At 41.1% G+C, this 19,592-nt stretch overlaps 1 protein-coding gene across 1 annotated transcript; it reads right to left on the bottom strand.

Annotated features, from left to right (window-relative positions):
- Positions 1-331: 331 nt before the first annotated feature.
- Positions 332-18,386, bottom strand: LOC131650764 (uncharacterized). Its single transcript, XM_058920471.1, has 4 exons — positions 18,093-18,386; positions 17,522-17,987; positions 16,757-17,416; positions 332-519 (listed from the first exon to the last, which is right to left on the bottom strand). Exons 1-4 carry the CDS (start codon positions 18,384-18,386, stop codon positions 332-334), a joined length of 1,608 nt encoding a protein of 535 aa, XP_058776454.1.
- Between the last annotated feature and the right edge of the window lie 1,206 nt (positions 18,387-19,592).

Genomic DNA, 19,592 nt, shown 5'->3' on the forward strand with positions numbered 1-19,592 from the left:
ATTAAATAAAGAATTTTATGGGGTGTTACATCTCTATGTACCGCTTCTTTTGTTTCGCCAGACTTGTCCCAAAAGGGGAGATGCCATCAACAAAGCCTAAATTGTCCCTAAAGACCACTAATTCACCTTCAGTTAGATCTCCTCTTGAGATTAATCGTCCTAAAAGTAGACGTAAGACCTAAACTTAGCCAAGAAGTGACAATGGCACTAGAACTTTGGGAACCTACCCTTATATTTGTAGGGCGCCATAAGTTGAATGTTGAACATACTTGCATGGGCCATCTTAGTAAGGGGAATAACCAAGTAATACCGGTCTTTGAAAATTTTCATATTATCGAGTAGACTTCAAACATCTTCTGACCCTGCCTAAGGGAGAGCAAGCCTGAACCTCGTGTTTAGTTATTCGAATGACATTGGAAGCATGATCTAGACCACCCTTATCACCAAAGGAAGACACAACATCTAATGTTTCTTGATCCACCAACATAGCTAAATTATCTTCTATCACATTCCGAGTTCCTAGGCATAAATTGTGCAACTTAGAAATGATTATCTATGTGTCTGCATGTACAACTATCTACAACTGCTAAATTTTCATGATGGTTTTGATGATGAAAATAATATATGTCAAACGACATGGTGTGAAGTATTCATCTATTAATAATGAGTAATGATCAAGATATTCTATCAAGATCTACATGTTCTTTGTGAGATCAAGATGTCAAGTAATATTCAATAATGATAACACCTTAGGTCAAACGAAGTTTGGCGAGGTCTTTTAATGATCTTCCGTACATTAATCTCTAATGATGGAATTTATCAAAGAATCTATACCAAGCCTTATTAGTTAGAAGAATCAAGTCCTAATGAAGGTTTAATCAATGATGAATCAAGCAAGGGATTTTGAAACTTTAAAGTCATGAAAGAGAGGAAGTATGAAAGCTCGCATGGTTATGTGTCTGATTAATATGTGTAATGTAAAGGTATAAGATTAATTATAAAATTACTAAGGCAACTAACACACATACACACACACACACATACACACACACACACACACAGACACTCATTCACTCAAAATTGTTTTTAAGCCATCTCAATTTACTAAAAAAACCTTAAAAACTCTGGAAAAATTATCAAAGTTCATTTGAAATTGACCAGGAGTGTTCCAAATGATTTGGGAAGCATATGTACAATGCTTAATTGATTAAGAACTTAGTCCAATCGTTTAAGAATTTAGTTTAATCGATTAGAGCAAGGAAAAAGACTCCTTAATTTGGAAATCCTATGACGGTTATGTGGCTTAATTGATTAGAAATACTCTTAATCAATGAACCCACATAAATGTCGTAGGATTTCCGTTTTGGTATTAGGGTTGTCGCCTTTAGGATGCTCTTAATCAATAAGACCCTAGGATTTATCAACTAATTCATTAAAAAACCCATGAATATTTTTTCCATTTCAGCCAATTTTCTACTATAAATAGAGAATTTCTTCTTATTTTTTGTAACACCAAAAAATGAAATTTTCACTATTCTTTCTCTTTTGTACGCTTTTCTACTTCATTTTCTATTTCTTCACCTAAATTACTTTAGTGCTTTTAGAGTGAAAAGTATATGGAAGTGTTTTTATAGTGTTGTGGAATTAATATAATTTACTATATAAGGTATTATCTCTTTTGTAATATCATTAAAGGAAATTATTGTTTTTGCTTGAGATTATCCAATGAAAATATCTATTTGTTTCTTGAGATCACACGGTTAAAATCTCTATTTGGTTTGTGAGCAATCATAAGCTCTATTTAGTTTGGAGATCAGCCTATCAAAATCCCTTGTTTGGTTGTGAGATTAGTCTGTTAAAATCTCTTGTTTGGTTTGGAGATAAGCATTTTGAAATCTCTTGTTTGGTTTGTGGGATTAACCAATTAAAATTTCCATTTGATTGTAAGAAGGTTTGTGAAAATAACTTGTGAAACGCTCACATCTTTAGTTGAAATCTTAAGAAAAAACTCTTGGAGACAAGCGTAGGTCAAATGGTTAGGCCAAACCTATTTAAATCTCTGGTGCATGTTGTCTCTACTTTATCATTTTATTTTCCATTACCTTATTTTATTTACACTATATTTTTTCTTTGCATCTTTTCTTTGCTCTTTATTTTTCTATTTCACTTCTCAAACTCTTTTTAATTATTAAAATTAACTTTAAGATTATCCTTAAACTATAGTTTTAATATGAACAATATTTTCAGCCAATACAATTCATCCTTTATTGTGTTTGGAGTCACTTGGTCAATAGGAAGTGTTGCCGACATTAAAAAAAGAACGACCATGAGTATAAGCATGACATTAGTATTCTAACCACCACCTTACTTCTCCCTCTGCAAGGTCGTAACCAAGGGCACGATGATATGCTCTAATATAAGTCTGAGTCTTACATTCCTTCTTGAACTCATCTACTGTCGCACGCTCGCGAAAAATGAACAGAGTCGCCACCAATATATTTATCCCATAAGGGAAAGGAATATCAGAAAACCTAACAAGGGAAGGAACAGGGTCTTGCGACCAGAGAATCAAGGTACGGGAGTCGGTTACGCAAGGGGAAGGTATTAGCACCCCTCACGCCCATCGTACTCGATGGTATCCGCCTATGTTTGTTTCTATCTAAAGGGTGTATAACTATGTCTATGTCTAAATGCGAAATGAATGCAAAATGTAGGGAAAATAAAGAATTGTACTCGCACGGGCCCTACCCCGCTGCCTACGTATCCTTTTCAGGAATCAGAGTTACCGTAGCTCGGCTAAAGATTTTCTATTTGTTTTGTGTTTTTTAGTTGGGCGGAGTCAACGTTCACGTTCTTGCATAAGGGAAGACCTACGATGCGTACGAACGGAAATGACATTGCCCTTAGGTGCCAACGAGGCAAAAGAAAAAGAAATGATTGGTTTGTGTCTTTTAGGGTAGATGAGTGATGAACAGTTCCCAATACCGGGCCACTCACCACTTTCTCTACTTTGCTTTAGTCTGAACCATTGTTAGGTGTTTTGAAGTGTTTTTGGTTGTGTGTTTTTTAAGGGAGTTTACTTCGCGATTTGAATCACATAAAATGTATAATGATCGAGAAGCAGATTAAGGAATGAATCCTACTCACTTCCATCCCATTATGTAATGTTCGAGAAACAGATTAGAGAATGAATCTCACTCATTTCTCTCCCATTAATTAATGTTTGAGAAACAGATTAGGGAATGAATCCCACTCATTTCTCTCTCATTAAGTAGTGACCGAGAAACAGATTAGGGAATGAATTCCACTCGTTTCTATGCCACTAAGCGATTGAGAAACAGATTAGGGAATGGATCCCACTCATTTCTCTATCACTTTCTTAATGTGATTCGCGTCTTCCTTTTATTAAGTGTTTTAAAAGTTGAAAAAGAAAAAGAATGAAATAGGGAACTAATCCTAAATTCTAATCTAAGTTGTCTATACAAGGGATTCAAAATAATAAAAGCTACACAATTTATTAACAACAAAAAAAAAACTATACATGGAATAGGTAAAAGAAAATCAATATGCGACCAATAAAATCGAGAGCTATATCAAACAAACTATTATTCACAAACACACATATACCAATTGAATCTATGAAAGAAAATCGAGACTAAAATTATTTCTAAGTCTATTAACAGGTTTATTTACAAGTAAGTATTAAACAAAACAATTCAAACCTATAGTAAAAGATGATTTATTAAAGGTTTTAAAACAATTAAAAGAAAACAACAAAAACAAATCAATTATTTATTCACCCTAAACTATCTAAAAAAAAAAATTTATGTATTTTTATTTGAGTTAAAAGGAATTATGAGCTAAAAATAAGAGCAAAACAAATATTAAAGTGGAAATCTAATCTATACTGCAGGGAGGTGTAAAAGCAATTATTAAAGGAACTAAAATCAAGTTAAAATGCTAAACAGGCCTGAACAGGGGTGTGCAAAAGTAAAACGTGATAAGGCCCAAAGGCATGAAGGGAGTGGTGCGCTAGTGATTTAGGGGTAAGGTCCAGCAATTGGCGTGGCCCAAAGCAGTAGAGGCCCAACGTTCACCAGCCTTCTTTCATTTATTTTTATTTCATTTCAGCTCTATGTGGTAACGAGACAGAAAATGCATAAAGCGAATATCAATTGGTCAAGTGCTCTTTTAATGAGGATAAGACAAAAGCAATGTAAACCAATCAGATCCAGCCACCTCACGTATCTAATCATTTGCAAGAAGACAAAGTAGTCACAATAAAAATAACAACCAATACATGCAAGACACGTAAGCATCTGAGGGAAAAAATTAAACACATTCAGACGCCGGAACCACTGTTCCGGTCATCTTCTCCGACCTCATCCACGGCGGAGGCGCTTGAATTTTCCAGAACTTCAAAAAGCTAACGCATTTCTACTCGGAATTCTGCGTAGAATCTAAATCCAGTCTCCATTTTTAACTTTAGTCATTCTATCGAGCTAAGTGAAACGATTTACAAAACCCTAATCTTTCTAATCTTCGTCAAAAACCGCTCTAAACACGTTCATAATCAACAATAAGTTCAAACACATGGTATAAACGTCCAGGCGATAAGTCTCTCATGCAAAATGAACTCAAACTTAAGGATAATAGCGAAGCACGTACGAAGTCGCATACATTTAAGTCCACACTAGAGGTATATGACCTATTACACGTGGTTAGTATGGTGTTTAAAGAGATCGAAACATACCTGAAACGGATCGTGATCTACGCAGCAAGAAGATACCACTGCTTCCTCTTGAATGCACGAAGCTTGATGGTGATAGCTTTGGGAAGACTTTTGACCTCCACTGAGCAGTGAAATCAGATCCAGAGATGAAGCATAGCCGTATCTTGCACTTGACTTTGAAGAAAGCTCTTAGGAACCGTAACAAGGAGATGGTGATGCCTTTATGTAGATGAAGAAGCTGATAACGTGCGGACAAAAGTGATGGTGACTCGATCTTGAAGATGATGGAAGGTAGAAGATGATGAAGGTTAGTGGTGCTAAAGGTGGTTGAGTATGGAGGCGGTTATGGTGATTGAAGGTGGCTTGCGGTGGTTGAAGATGGAGGTAGGAGAGTTTGTTACAATTTGTAACAAACTCTTGGAGAGTGTGTGAGGGGTGAGAGAGAACCGAAGAGAGAAGAAGAGAATGAGGAGAGAGAGATATGTGGAAAAATGGAAGAATGAGAGTGAGGGAAATTTTCTAACTGGAAAATGAAAAAATGGTCCCCATGAGTCGTGAAGGATTTTGAGTTATATAGTGGGATGCGTGAGTGTTATGGTGGAGTTGCATGTAGAGTGTAATTTCTCTAAATTTAATGCACAAGCATTTATGGAGTGCTTCTCTTCCTCTTTCACGTGGGCAGGATCATGCATGGTTTAATATGGGAAAATTAGTGTGCTGCAGCTTTATTGTATGGCCTAAGGTGTCGTCAGCAAAGGCACTCTGACCAGCTCACTTCATGCCCTTTTATCTCTATCCATGGTTCATCATTTTGTTCAAGTTTTTGCTCAATGTGTAGAGGGCATGGGGCTGAGAAGATTATGTGTTGGAAAGTTCTTGAGATATGGCTTCAAGTGTGGGAAATATGATCACAAACTCATGGTGTCACTACTGACCAGGGCATGCGCGCGCGTGACTAGCTTCAGGTCTAGCAAGATGCCAAAAATCCCATCATATGAATGTGTGACTTTGAAGCCCTATATCTTGCTTAATATGTGTCCAAAATTGATGAAATTAGATTTAATGGGTAGGGGACATGACAAGGAGTAATTAGATATCAAGCTTACTCAAAATGATGGCCTATGGAAGGAGAAAAATGCACTTGAAGTTGGCACACCATGTGCTTGATGATATGCATGCGTATGACTTAGAATTCTGCCTTGGCTGGATGCTCGATCTGGTCAGTGCAAGGGCGTGACTTTGGAGACTTATAATCTTCTCAATATTCAACCAATTGGCTCAATTCTTGTTTTGTTGGGAAGAGGACATGGGAAGGATTAGAATGATACCAAGTTTGCTTCCATGGCATTTTTGTAGAGCTCTAAAATTGGCTTGAGATATGGCACATCACATGTTTGTCAAAATGCTTCACGTATGACCAAAAATCTGCCTAGCTGAATGACTTGAACAAATGCATTTCTTCTAACTTCAAACCAACATAGCTCTTGGATCAAGCTTCAAATGGAAAAACTCCCAACTAGAGAATTGTAGAGGGCTATGATTTGAACACTTTTGCTGTTGAGCTTGTCTTAAAATTCTGTCGTTTTCAACATGATAATCGAACCTGAAGTCAGCTGCCCAGCCAATTGGAAATTCATTCAAAAATTCTTTAAGTGTAGAACTTTCCTCTTTTGGCAAGTTCCCATTCCAACTAAATTTCCAAATTTGGCAGTTTTGATTGTTTCTTGATTTTTCTCGTTTCTTTGACTTTCTTTGACCGATTTTCCACCAAAAGTCAATATTTGAATAATTTTCCTGATTTTGACCCAAAAGTCAACTGTCCTGATTTTTCCGACTATTGATGAAATTCCCGATTAAATCTCTTCCACTCGCATCTAGTCAAACAAACACGTCCACACAGTCAGTATGAGAGGTTTTCCACACATAGAAGCCACTTCTGATTAAATGTTAACCAGAAAGTCAACTGGTTGACTTTGGTCAAAGAAACCCTGATTCAAAGAACCAGATGATTTGCAATCTTGTACCCTCTAACCAATGCCCTGATTTGAAGCAGAGAGACACCCCAATCCAGGAGGACTTCAATGAACATAGGGCCACATGATTATACCTCAGTCTTCTCATTCTTTGATCACACTTCTTTGCAATGGAGCTTTTCTTGCTAGCCCTTGAATAACACCTATGATATGAATGCATGGATATGGATTATGACCTAAGTGATGTATGTGCATGAATGCAAAGCCTAAGCCAGTTAGAAGTAAAGGGGTAGGACAAATTTGGGGTATGACAGCTGCCCCTATTTAATCGTCTTAAACCTGAAGGTGAGATTGGCGTTAGCCTTTCGAACATTCAAGGTAGAAGAAGATTAAATATCAAGACCTGAAATTTGTCCTGAAGAAAAGATGGTGTGAGTGTTATTTTTGTTTGATATCTGCTGGGGAAAGAGATTTTTGTTTTTCTGATGGAAATATTTGCGGTGAGTAGTGGTTGAACGGTGATAGCTTGTAACGTGGTAACAGTGCCAATACCGGGTTTTCAAAGAGAATGGTTGTATGAAACAATGATCGAAGGAAAAAGACCTCGTGCGATTTTACGACTCAACGTCAGGACTGAAAGGAATGAGATCTCGTGGCGATCTCATGACTCGACATCGAAAGAAGATCTCGTGGCGATCAACTCGTCAACAGAAGAAAAGGGGATAAGATCTCGTGGCGATCTTATGACTCAACATCGAAAGAAAATCTCGTGCGATTTTCCACACTTTGGAAAGGAATAAGATCTCGTAGCGATCTTATGACTCAACATCGAAAGAAAATCTCGTGCGATTTTCCACACTTTGGATAGGAATAAGATCTCGTAGCGATCTTATGACTCAACATCGAAAGAAAATCTCGTGCGATTTTCCACACTTTGGATAGGAATAAGATCTCGTAGCGATCTTATGACTCAACATCGAAAGAAAATCTCGTGCGATTTTCCACACTTTGGATAGGAATAAGATCTCGTAGCGATCTTATGACTCAACATCGAAAGAAAATCTCGTGCGATTTTCCACACTTTGGATAGGAATAAGATCTCGTAGCGATCTTATGATTCAACATCGAATCGACATCGAGGGACGGAAGAAGACATTGTGTCAGACACTCATCAGAGATTGAAGATACCTCGCATCGGCACCGCGGTTGGAAGAGATTTGAAATGATAGGAGATATCAGGCAAAGTTTGTACAGGTAACAACTTGAGAGGATGGGTCATTGTTCTGATTCAACATTGGCTCCTATTATCTGGCTTATGCTTTGTATGCATGTTTGAGTTTTTACGGCGTAATGATCCCTTGTAATGGATATGCTACGCTTTTGAGGATGCAATGCTGTATGCAATGGATTCTATATGCAAAGAGTGCCAAATAAAGGCCCTGGTGGAACAGAAGAGTAGGATCATTGGGGTCCGTTGCCTGTGATCTTGAGACGCCATTGTGGGTGGGCGTTGGAAGCTTCATAGTGCCAAAGATTATTGGCAACTGTGTGGAGGATTAGAACATAACTCTATTGAGGAGGAAGTGACTTTGCTCGACTTTCTTTACATCCTATACTGCTCGGGGAATCACGAGTTTTGAGAGACCACTCTTCGTCTGTCATATGGAAGAGGGATATGGACCTTTTCAGGTGCTTCATGCTTACCAGTACTGATGAATTATACTCTGGAACTTTCATGTGGGATGATGATGACTTATGTGACACATCCTGAGCCAAGATGGTGGCTAGAACCTGCAACCTGCACAGAAAACAACGTTTGGATGCAAATGGTGCCCCTTAGAGCACTTTTATGTTTATGTAACATCATGTTTCGTTTTGATTTTGTGATTATTGCCCCCACGCTTTCAATGCAATGTTTAATAATGAATTAAATCACATCTCGCATGTGAAAAAGAAAGAAAGAAAGCTTTTGCACCAAAAGATCATTTTATTGATAGAATGCCTGTGAATAGGCTTCTGTACAAGGAAACAACTCCTAAATGAGGTAGTTGCGAAAAAGAAAATAGAAAGCAAAGAGCAAAATGGCAAAGAGAAGTGCTCGGATTTCCATTAAAACTGATATTGCTACAGTTCCCATATCCTCGATCCTCTCAATGCTTTGCTTCAGAAGGGTAATGGTTGGATTGATCCATCCGTTCTGTCAAGGGCGTATGGTGGTCTTTGTGAAAGATATTCAGACTGAAGCCTCTCGCTTTTGATCCCTAACTTTTGCCTGGATCGCCTTTTCGGGTTTTCAATCCAGCGGGATCCCCCTTTTTGCCTAAGTCGCCCTTTCGGGTTTTCAACTTAGCGGGTTATTCTCTCTTTTTTTGTTTTATCCCTAATTTTTGCCCAAACCCTTTTGGTTTGCCGGGATGCCCTTATTTTTGCCTAGGTACGTCGACCTAGCGGGTCTTTTATGCGTAGTATTTTTTGACTGAGTCTGAATTGACTGGAAGCGGAACGTCTTCCCCATCCATCTTTGTCAGGATTAAAGCACCACCTGAAAATGCTTTTTTCACAATGTATGGTCCCTCATAGTTGGGAGTCCATTTGCCCCTTGGATCAGTGTGAATTGGCAAGATCTTCCTTACGACTAGGTCACCTGTGTGGAATTCTCGAGGCCGAATCTTCTTGTCATACGCTTTCTTGATCCTCTTTTGGTACAACTGGCCATGGCAGATAGCAGATAAGCGTTTCTCCTCAATTAGATTGAGATGATCAAGCCTCGTTTGAACCCATTCAGTTTCATCGAGTTTGGCGTCCATCAAGACTCTCAACGAAGGGATTTCCACTTCGACAGGTAGTACGGCCTCCATACCGTAGACAAGAGAGAAGGGAGTTGCCCCAGTTGAAGTACGAACCGAAGTTCTATAGCCATGCAAAGCAAATGGCAACATCTCATGCCAATCTTTATACGTTCTAACCATCTTCTGGACAATCTTCTTTATATTCTTGTTAGCAGCTTCGACTGCGCCGTTCATCTTTGGCCGATAGGGCGATGAATTGTGATGTTCGATCTTGAACTCTTCACACAACTCTGCCATCATCTTGTTATTAAGATTGGACCCATTATCAGTGATGATCTTGTTTGGAACCCCATATCGGCATATGATCTCTTTCTTGATGAAGCGAGTAACGACTTGCTTGGTTACGTTCTTGTAAGAAGCAGCTTCAACCCATTTGGTGAAGTAGTCGATAGCAACAAGAATAAATCTGTGCCCATTCGAAGCTTGTGGCTCTATGCGCCCAATCATGTCTATGCCCCACATAGCAAAAGGCCAAGGTGATGTCAGGACATTCAGAGGAGTTGGAGGAACATGAATTCTGTCAGCATACACTTGGCATTTGTGACATTTCTTCACGTATACATAACAATCACTTTCAATGGTCATCCAATAATATCCTGCTCGTAAGATCTTTTTGGCCATGGAGTGCCCACTGGAATGAGTTCCAAAAGATCCTTCATGAATTTCCCGCATGATCAATTCTGCTTCGTGTCTATCCACGCATCTGAGCAAAACTGAATCATAGTTTCTTTTGTACAGGACGTCTCCTGACAAGAAGAATTTGGATGCTAACCTTCGAAGCGTTCGCTTATCACCAATCGTAGCATCTTCGGGATACTCTTGCTTCTCAACATACCTCTTGATGTCGTGATACCATGGCTTTTCATCATACACATCTTCAGTAGTGAGACAATGAGCAGGGAACACATGGGCAGGTTCCTTGTAACGGAGGATCGTTATGTCTGGCACTTCTTTAGGGGAGCTAACTCTGAACATAGCCGCCAAAGTAGCCAAAGCATCTGCCAATTGATTTTCCTCTCGGGGGATGTGATTGAAAGTGATTTCCTCGAAAGCGGGCAGCAACTCCAAGATGTAATCCTTATAAGGAACTAAATTGGGGTGTCTTGTCTCCCAATCACCTCTCACTTGATGTATAACCAAAGCAGAATCCCCATACACCTCAAGGATCTTGATCCTCATATCAATGGCTGCTTCGAGACCCATTATGCAAGCTTCGTATTCTGCGACATTGTTTGTGCAATCAAAGCATATTCTAGCTGTGAAAGGGATGTGGGTTTGACGAGGAGAAGTCAAAACTGCCCCAATACCATGGCCCATAGCATTTGATGCACCGTCGAACGTGAGAGTCCATCGCTCTCCTGGTTCGGGTCCTTCATTATCATCCAGTTTCATGATATCTTCATCAGGAAAGTCAAACTTCATTGACTGATACTCTTCTAATGGCTGATGAGCCAGATGATCTGCAAGGACACTCCCTTTGATGGCCTTCTGTGTGACATACTGGATGTCGTATTCTGATAAAAGCATTTGCCATCGGGCTAGTCTTCCAGTAAGAGCCGGTTTTTCAAAGATGTACTTTATCGGGTCCATTTTGGAGATCAATAGAGTGGTGTGAGTCAACATATACTGCTTCAGTCGGCGAGCAGCCCATACCAAAGCACAACAAGTTTTCTCGAGTAGTGAGTAACGGGATTCACAATCGGTAAACTTTTTGCTCAGGTAATAAATGGCGCACTCTTTTCGACCAGACTCGTCATGCTGGCCCAACACACACCCCATAGATCCTTCAAGCACAGTTAAGTACATGAGAAGCGGCCTCCCAGGGACCGGAGGCATGAGAATTGGTGGCTCTTGGAGATACTGCTTGATCTTTTCGAAAGCTTCCTGACAATGATCATCCCAACGGATATCTTGATTTTTTCGCAGCAGTTTGAAGATGGGTTCACAAGTGTCAGTGAGATGAGAAATGAACCTGGCTATGTAATTCAATCTCCCAAGGAACCCTCGAACTTCTTTTTCATTCTTCGGTGCTGGCATGTTCTGTATTGCTCTTACTTTATCAGGGTCGACCTCAATCCCTCGTTGGCTCACAATGAACCCAAGTAACTTTCCAGATCGCACTCCAAAAGTGCACTTGTTCGGATTAAGCCTCAACTTGAATTTTCGCAAACGAGCAAACAATTTCTCAAGATATACCAAATGTTCCTCCTCAGTTTGGGATTTCACAATCATATCATCAACGTATACTTCAATCTCCTTATGGATCATATCATGGAAAAGGGTCACCATCGCACGTTGATACGTTGCACCAGCATTCTTAAGACCAAAAGGCATCACCTTATAACAATACGTACCCCACGGAGTAGTAAAGGTAGTCTTGGTCATATCCTCAGGAGCCATCTTTATTTGATTATAGCCAGAAAAACCATCCATGAAGGAGAACACCGAATACTGAGCAGTGTTGTCGACTAGCACATCAATATGAGGCAGAGGGAAATCATCCTTCGGACTTGCCCTATTCAAATCTCGGTAGTCAACACACATGCGTACCTTTCCGTCCTTCTTAGGAACGGGTACTATGTTTGCAATCCAAGGAGGATATTCACATACAGATAAGAAACCAGCCTTCAACTGTTTTTCAACTTCTTCCTTGATTTTCAAAGCCATATCAGGTCGAGTTCTTCGTGGTTTCTGCTTTACCGGAGGACATTCTGGTTTGAGCGGTAACCTGTGCATAACTATATCTGTGTCTAAACCAGGCATGTCTTCGTATGACCAGGCGAAGATGTCAACATACTCACGAAGCAGCTCAATCAACCTTCTCTTTACATCATTTTGCAAAGCGGCCCCTATCTTGACTTCTCTCTTTGCTTCTTCTGAACCGAGGTTGATGATTTCTATGGCTTCTTGATGCGGCTGAATAGATTTCTCCTCTTGTCTCAAAAGTCTTGCCAATTCTTCAGGGACTTCACAATCTTCCCCATTATCCTCATCAGCTTGGTCAATTGGATTCTCAAGGATATTAAGACGTGGAACTGTAACATTATCATTTTTGATGGAGTTCGAGCCAGATCTGCACGATGGATGATTTATGCCTTAGAATGCCACACATGAAAAAGGAAAAAGCTTTGCCATTTTTGAAAAAGTTTTTAAAGTAAAAAAACAAAAATGAAAGAAATGGAACAGTAATTGCATGCGAAGATATGATTTTCATTCAATATTAAACAAATTGAAACACATGGGGGGCCCTTCTTTATACAAGAGGTCAAAAATGCTTAGGGCGAAGCATATGACTTATTGAAACAAGAAAATTACATCTCCATAAAAGTGACTTTGGGGATGTCCAAGATAGTCCAATTGTTGAGTTCCTGTCCAGGCGCAGCATTGCAAATGAATCTGGAGAGATCTTCTTCATCATCATCATCCACGGCGAGAACCTGACTTCCAGAACTGGTGCTTGCACTGACGAACACTTGAGAAATGGGGGGAATCACCTTCTTTCCAGGAGTTATGCTGAGCTGAGTAGAGGAAGATGGCTGATACCCAAGGCCATACTTGTCTCGCTTCTCATGAACATCAATCAGCTTGCCCCAGGCACTATGGGGAGTACCAGCTTCTAAGAAGGCCTTAGCATCATTCAGAGACGAGAGGGATGCTCCGAGTTCCTTCTTATTCTCGACCACAGGGAGCTTGTCAACTGACACAATCTCTAAGGCTTGAAAAGGTGTCTCTTGTATCTCTCCCTCCACTTCAACATAACGGTATGATGCCAGATTATTGACTATCAAATCCTCTTCACCAGTGATCACAACAATCTTGTCATTCACAACAAATTTCAAACACTGGTGGAGAGTGGATGTCACAGCTCCAGCAGCATGAATCCAAGGACGACCCAAGAGGCAAGTGTATGAAGGGTTTATATCCATAACGTAGAAGGCAATGTAGAACATGTGAGGACCAATCAAGACAGGCAGATCAATTTCTCCTTCTACGGACCTTCTAGAACCATCAAATGCTCTAACGCTCATAGTGCATGGTCTCATCATAATCCCATCCATACTCAGCTTAAACAAAGTGGCCTTGGGCATCACATTAAGAGAAGAACCTGTATCAATCAGAACTCGAGACAACACAGCATCCAGACACTTGACGGAGATGTGCAATGCTTTGTTGTGTGCTCTACCCTCAGGTGGAAGTTCATCATCAGAAAAACCCAAACAATTACCAGCAGCAATGTTGGTCACAACCCCTTCAAACTGAGGCACGGTAATGTCTTGAGTCACGTGAGCGGAAGCCAGAACTTTCATCAGAGCATCACGATGAGCTTCAGAATGTACCAAGAGAGACAAGATGGAGATCTTGGCTTGAGTCTGATCAAGTTGGTCAATCACTTTGTAATCACTTTTCTTAATGATTTTCAAAAGTTGCTCGGCATCTTGGGCATTACGTGTTACAGGAGGATCAACAGCAACTTGCTTTCCTTTTGCTTGTGTACTAGCCTCTTTGTTGGTCTCTTTAGGAGGCGGAGGAGGGGCAGCAAAGATCCGACCACTACGGGTAATGCCACTAGTGCCAGTAATATTTGTGATACTCGAAGTACCCACTGGAGGACAGTCAAACTTCTTCCCTCGAATGTACACGGCATTATAACTCCAAGGAACAGCCTTAGAATCATTCACAGGAGAGGGAACAAGAGACGAGGTTGAAGGAGTCGAAGGAACATTTGGAACCTGAATAACCAACGGAGTCCTCGGAGCCTGAATGACCAAAGGAGTACTCGGAGCATGAATGACCAAAGAAGTGTCCTGAGTCTTTGATATCTCAGCAGGGTAGTAAGGGATCTCTAAAGTAGCCACATCTTCGATAGGAACGACCCTTTCCACCCTAAGAACACCTTCATCCATTAATTCCTGGATTTCTTCTCTCAACCTAATGCACTCCTCAGGATTAGAAGAACATTGCAAACAGTAGTCATGTAGTTCACACAAAACCTTTTGTTGCATAAGATACTCTCTGATAACTGCTAGCGGCATCCTAACCTCATTAACATCATTTACCAGGATCTGATCATCACATAACTCAATAGCATTGGTCGTACCAGCATGAGGAGGCATAGGATTATTCTGCACATTGGGACCAGTGGGGGCGAATGAGATAAGCTTGTCGTCAAGGAGGTCCTGAACCTTCAATTTGAATGCTCTACACTTTTCAATAGTATGGCCTGGAGCCCCTGAATGAAATTCACATCGAGCATTAACATCATAACCAGGAGGGAGAGGACTAGGCGGAGGCCCAAGTTCACGGAGTTGTACCAATTGGCCAGCAAGCAACTGAGGGAGGAGTTGGGCATATGACATCGGAACCGGATCAATACGCCTATCTTGGAATCTTGTTCTTTGTGGGCCCCTTTGACCTTGAGGCCTAGGGTTCTGTTGACGATTCTGAGGAGCAGCAGTTTGTTGTTGTGGTATGAAAGGCTGTTGGGATGCCATCCATGGTTGTGGAAGAGCAGCAGCATATGCTTGAGGGACATACGGACCAGGAACAGCATAAGGCATCGGATAATAAGGAGGTGGAACAGCAGAATATGCAGGAGCTCGGCCTTGGTCAACAGAAGCGGTGCTAGTCTCACCTTCCTTCTTCTTCACAAATCCAGAATACGGCTTCTTACCATTACCACTTGAATTGCTAGGATTAGTAACACCTTGAATGGTACCAGCTTTGACACAGTTCTCAACCCTCTCACCAATGATGACCACATCCGAAAAGGAAGGAGAAGTATTACTAACCATGTGCTGAAGATACGGCCCTTTCAGAGTCCCCATAAACAGATCAATCAACTCTCGGTCCAATAAAGGAGGTTGGACTCGAGCAGCAAGTTCACGCCACCTCTGGGCGTATTCCTTAAAAGACTCTTCAGATTTTTGTGACATATTTTGCAGCTGGGCACGGCTAGGAGCCATAGCAGTATTGTAGTGGTATTGTTTCAAGAAGGCATCAACAAGCTCTCCCCAAGTACTGACATTAGACCTCTCGAGTTTCATATACCACTCCAACGGGGCTCCAGTGAGACTATCCTGGAAGAAGTGCATAAGCAGAGGTTCGTTCTCAGCGTGAGCGGCCATCTTACGGCAGTAGGAACGAATGTGAGTCTCTGGGCAGGTAACTCCCTTGTACTTATCAAAATCTGGCACCTTGAACTTCGGGGGAATAACAATCCCAGGTACCAAGCACATAGCAGCAGTGTTAAAACTCGAAGTTTTAGCAACTTCAACGGCCTTAAGGCGTTCTTCAAGAGCTTGGTACATCTTAGCGGTCTCAGTCAACTCAGCAGTAAGATCATGTTCAAGGTCAATAACCTCGTGGTGGTCGTCCACTACTTTTAGTGTCTCATTAATAGGAGTCTCTTTAGTTTTCACCCCTCCGTCAGCAGAATTGGTAGGAGTATCTTTGACCAAACTAGCGACACTCTTTCTGAGTTCATCCTGTCCTTGAACAACGGCATGGAGAGTCTCCATAAGTTGGGCCATTCTTTCCCCCATAACATCCATATCCCTACGGAGGGCAGCCTGATTCTGTTCAAATTGTTCCATGATTCTCTCGTTGCTCCGGGTACGGTAAGGATGTAAGAAAGTCAGCTTCGTCGTCGGAAAAGAAATCTGTTGCTGAAAGGGACCCCAATTAGTTTCTTGTACAATAACCTGAAAAATGCAATGTGATAATGTGAATGTATGAGTGCATGTGTGCGTATGACGTGATGTGCCATTTTCAGAGTATCCAAGATTTAATATTGATCCAGAATAGCTAACAATGTGACAAAAGATAAGTGTCAAGAGAAACTAGTTCTTTTTATTCATAACAAGAAATTTAAACTTGGGCAAGCCATACATTGACAAGATAGTTCAACAAGGGAAATAAAAGACCCCATCCAACAAGTCTGGTGGTGGTCGAAACATACAGACTCAAACATCAATCCATCTGAATATAAAACAGAGGTCCTCCTTGTCTGAAGTGCTCGTCGCTCCACTTCTTAGTTTCATCAAACAGTTTCTTGGTTGCTTCTCGATCTCTTCCTTTAAGAAGGCTTTGAATCACCTCATCTTTGCGAAACAAATGCCCATCTAGCTTCTTGCAGCACTCCCTGAGTTCGTCACATCCTTTGCACTCTGGGAGATAATCCTTCTCAGACACGTCCTCCATACCCATCATTCGATCTCTGAGCTTGGCGTTTTCTTCTGTTAGTCGGGCGGTGCGGAGGTGACTTCCTTTCAGCTGAGTCTCAACCGCTATCCTTTGGGTGGTCTCTTCTTCCAGTTTCTTTTTCAGACTCCTCACTTCAGCTCTGGCCTCCCTTTCTATCTTGAGTTTATAAGCCTTCAAGTCTTCTCTGTACTCTCGTTTGAATCTCTCTTCTGCCTCTTTTACGGCCCTTTTTATGATCTCCTGGTGATCTTCAACAACAACAGTAGTATCCCTTTCACCTTTTTCCGTTCTAGCCCTCTTTTGAACTCTCAAAGATCCTTCTTTCAGCACCTTGGCTTCATGTGTCAACTCAACCCCTATTTGGTCCACAAGATGATGTTTTGGTCGCGCATCTGACTTCTTTTCGTGCAATTGGGTGCTTTCCATATTTACTGGGATGCAATTCTCAGCAGGCATAATGGCAATTGGAACCTTAGGTGGTTGCTTGTACAATGGATTAACCTTCGGGAAAGGCAACAGACGATCTTTAACTCTATCCTCAACCCAATCCGTGTAGGCTTGTTTGGCAACGGCATTTTTTTCACCTAGAGAAGTCTGATCATCTGTATGGATGCTATTCCAGGCACTCCTCACCTTTTCTAAACCCTTTGGATCGGTTCCTTTCTCAAAGCAAACGGATTCGAATATCTCTTTGTCCAAGGGCTTGTTTTCAAGTGCAAAACCCAACTGACGCAGCGCTAGCTTAGGATTGTAATTGATAACACCTTTCGTTCCTATGAGGGGAACATTGTCAAAAGTACCACAACTAGTTATAACTTCCTCAACGTCCATTCCGGTAGGACACCAGACAATGTCGTTTCCAGTAAGCCCCATGATCCTTTGAGGCCATTTTTGTGAGTCTTTTGTTGTAACAAACGGCCCGCTTTTAGGTAAGTGTGAGGTGAACCACTCATATAGCAACGGTAAACAACTCCCAACTGATCCTTTCTTCCCATACCTGGAGTGGATGGTATAATAAGTATCTGCTAAAAGAGTGGGCACAGGATTTTGATCCATGAAGAGACAAACAGCAGTTAGATCGACGAAATTTGGAATATTCGGGAACAACACCAAACCATAGATCATAACGGCTAGGAGAGCGTTGAATTCTTTCCATTTCTTCTCAACAGCAAGGGTGTCGGCCTTCTTTATCAGAAATTTCACATGGAATCCGTGGGTTCCACCATTAGGCTTCCAGTTATCTATAACATCTTTCATGCTCAAATAAAGAGCACCAGCAATTCGGTCCATTTTCGGTTTCTCAGGTACACAAACAAAAGGGATCCTATGTTGAACCTTAATCTTGAGGATGTCAGCATATTCTTCAAGGGTTGGTGCCAGTTGGTAATCAAGAAAGGTGAAACATCGTAACTCAGGATCGTAGAACTGAAGAAGTGTGTATAGAGCCCATCCATCAACCCGAGAAGTTAACATGTGCAAGATATGGCCATATGTCTTCCTGAACTCATCCAAGTTATGCCCAGTAACTAAAGTGCTCAACTGAATCAGGTGTGTCATATCCTCACGAAAGAAACTGCAGGTGAATGTACGCTTGGTAGCCTCTTTTGTAGCGGTCACGTTGTTAGCCATCCTGGATGAAAGGTAATAACCTCAGATACCCTGAAAAAATGGCATGCATATGAGAAATAATACTATTTTTCTTTTCTTTTTCTTTCTTCTTTTTTATTACATCTTTTTTTCTTTTCTCTTTTTTTTTGAAAATAAATACGCCATGATGAGAATGATGCAATGAAGTTTCTCCCAATATGAGAGAGTTGTTGTGTCGTCTCTGAACAGAATCACACGTCATAAGGTCAAAGGTTCGGCATAGGCGTCACACAGCCATAAGAACAATAGTCACCAATAGAACAGAATAGTCACCAACGGTACCTGTCATGTATATCCCTCCCCACTCACAGGTGAATCTAGGTCAGGGTAAGGTCATGAAACGCAGTATACGGTCCGCCCGAAGGTAAGCATCATCACAGCGCGGATGCGGGTGACGATAATACCTCCGTTTGAAACCACTACTCTGCTCGTAGTCACATGATCCATCCCGAGACGTACACCTCGAGACAAACCATGCTCCCACTCTATCCTAGGGTACCTAAGGTGCACTCATAGCCTGTGTATTGGGCCTTTTACCTCATAGAACATCCCACCCAACCTGCAAAACAGAACAGAAGACCCCAAGGAACACAGAATATAATCCATATGCATGATGTGCAAACAGAAATAAACATGATATGCAAGCAGAAAAATAAACATGCAAACATATATACAAGGTATAGACATAAAAACAAATAAACACCCAGTAAATAAACAAACAAACGCAGGCTAGGATCGACTCGCTAAAGATGGACCCGCAATAGGTCTAGCATTATCCCCAGCAGAGTCGCCAGCTGTCGCACGCTCGCGAAAAATGAACAGAGTCGCCACCAATATATTTATCCCATAAGGGAAAGGAATATCAGAAAACCTAACAAGGGAAGGAACAGGGTCTTGCGACCAGAGAATCAAGGTACGGGAGTCGGTTACGCAAGGGGAAGGTATTAGCACCCCTCACGCCCATCGTACTCGATGGTATCCGCCTATGTTTGTTTCTATCTAAAGGGTGTATAACTATGTCTATGTCTAAATGCGAAATGAATGCAAAATGTAGGGAAAATAAAGAATTGTACTCGCACGGGCCCTACCCCGCTGCCTACGTATCCTTTTCAGGAATCAGAGTTACCGTAGCTCGGCTAAAGATTTTCTATTTGTTTTGTGTTTTTTAGTTGGGCGGAGTCAACGTTC

The sequence above is a fragment of the Vicia villosa genome, linkage group LG2, assembly GCF_029867415.1.
Source record: "Vicia villosa cultivar HV-30 ecotype Madison, WI linkage group LG2, Vvil1.0, whole genome shotgun sequence".
NCBI lineage: Eukaryota > Viridiplantae > Streptophyta > Magnoliopsida > Fabales > Fabaceae > Vicia > Vicia villosa.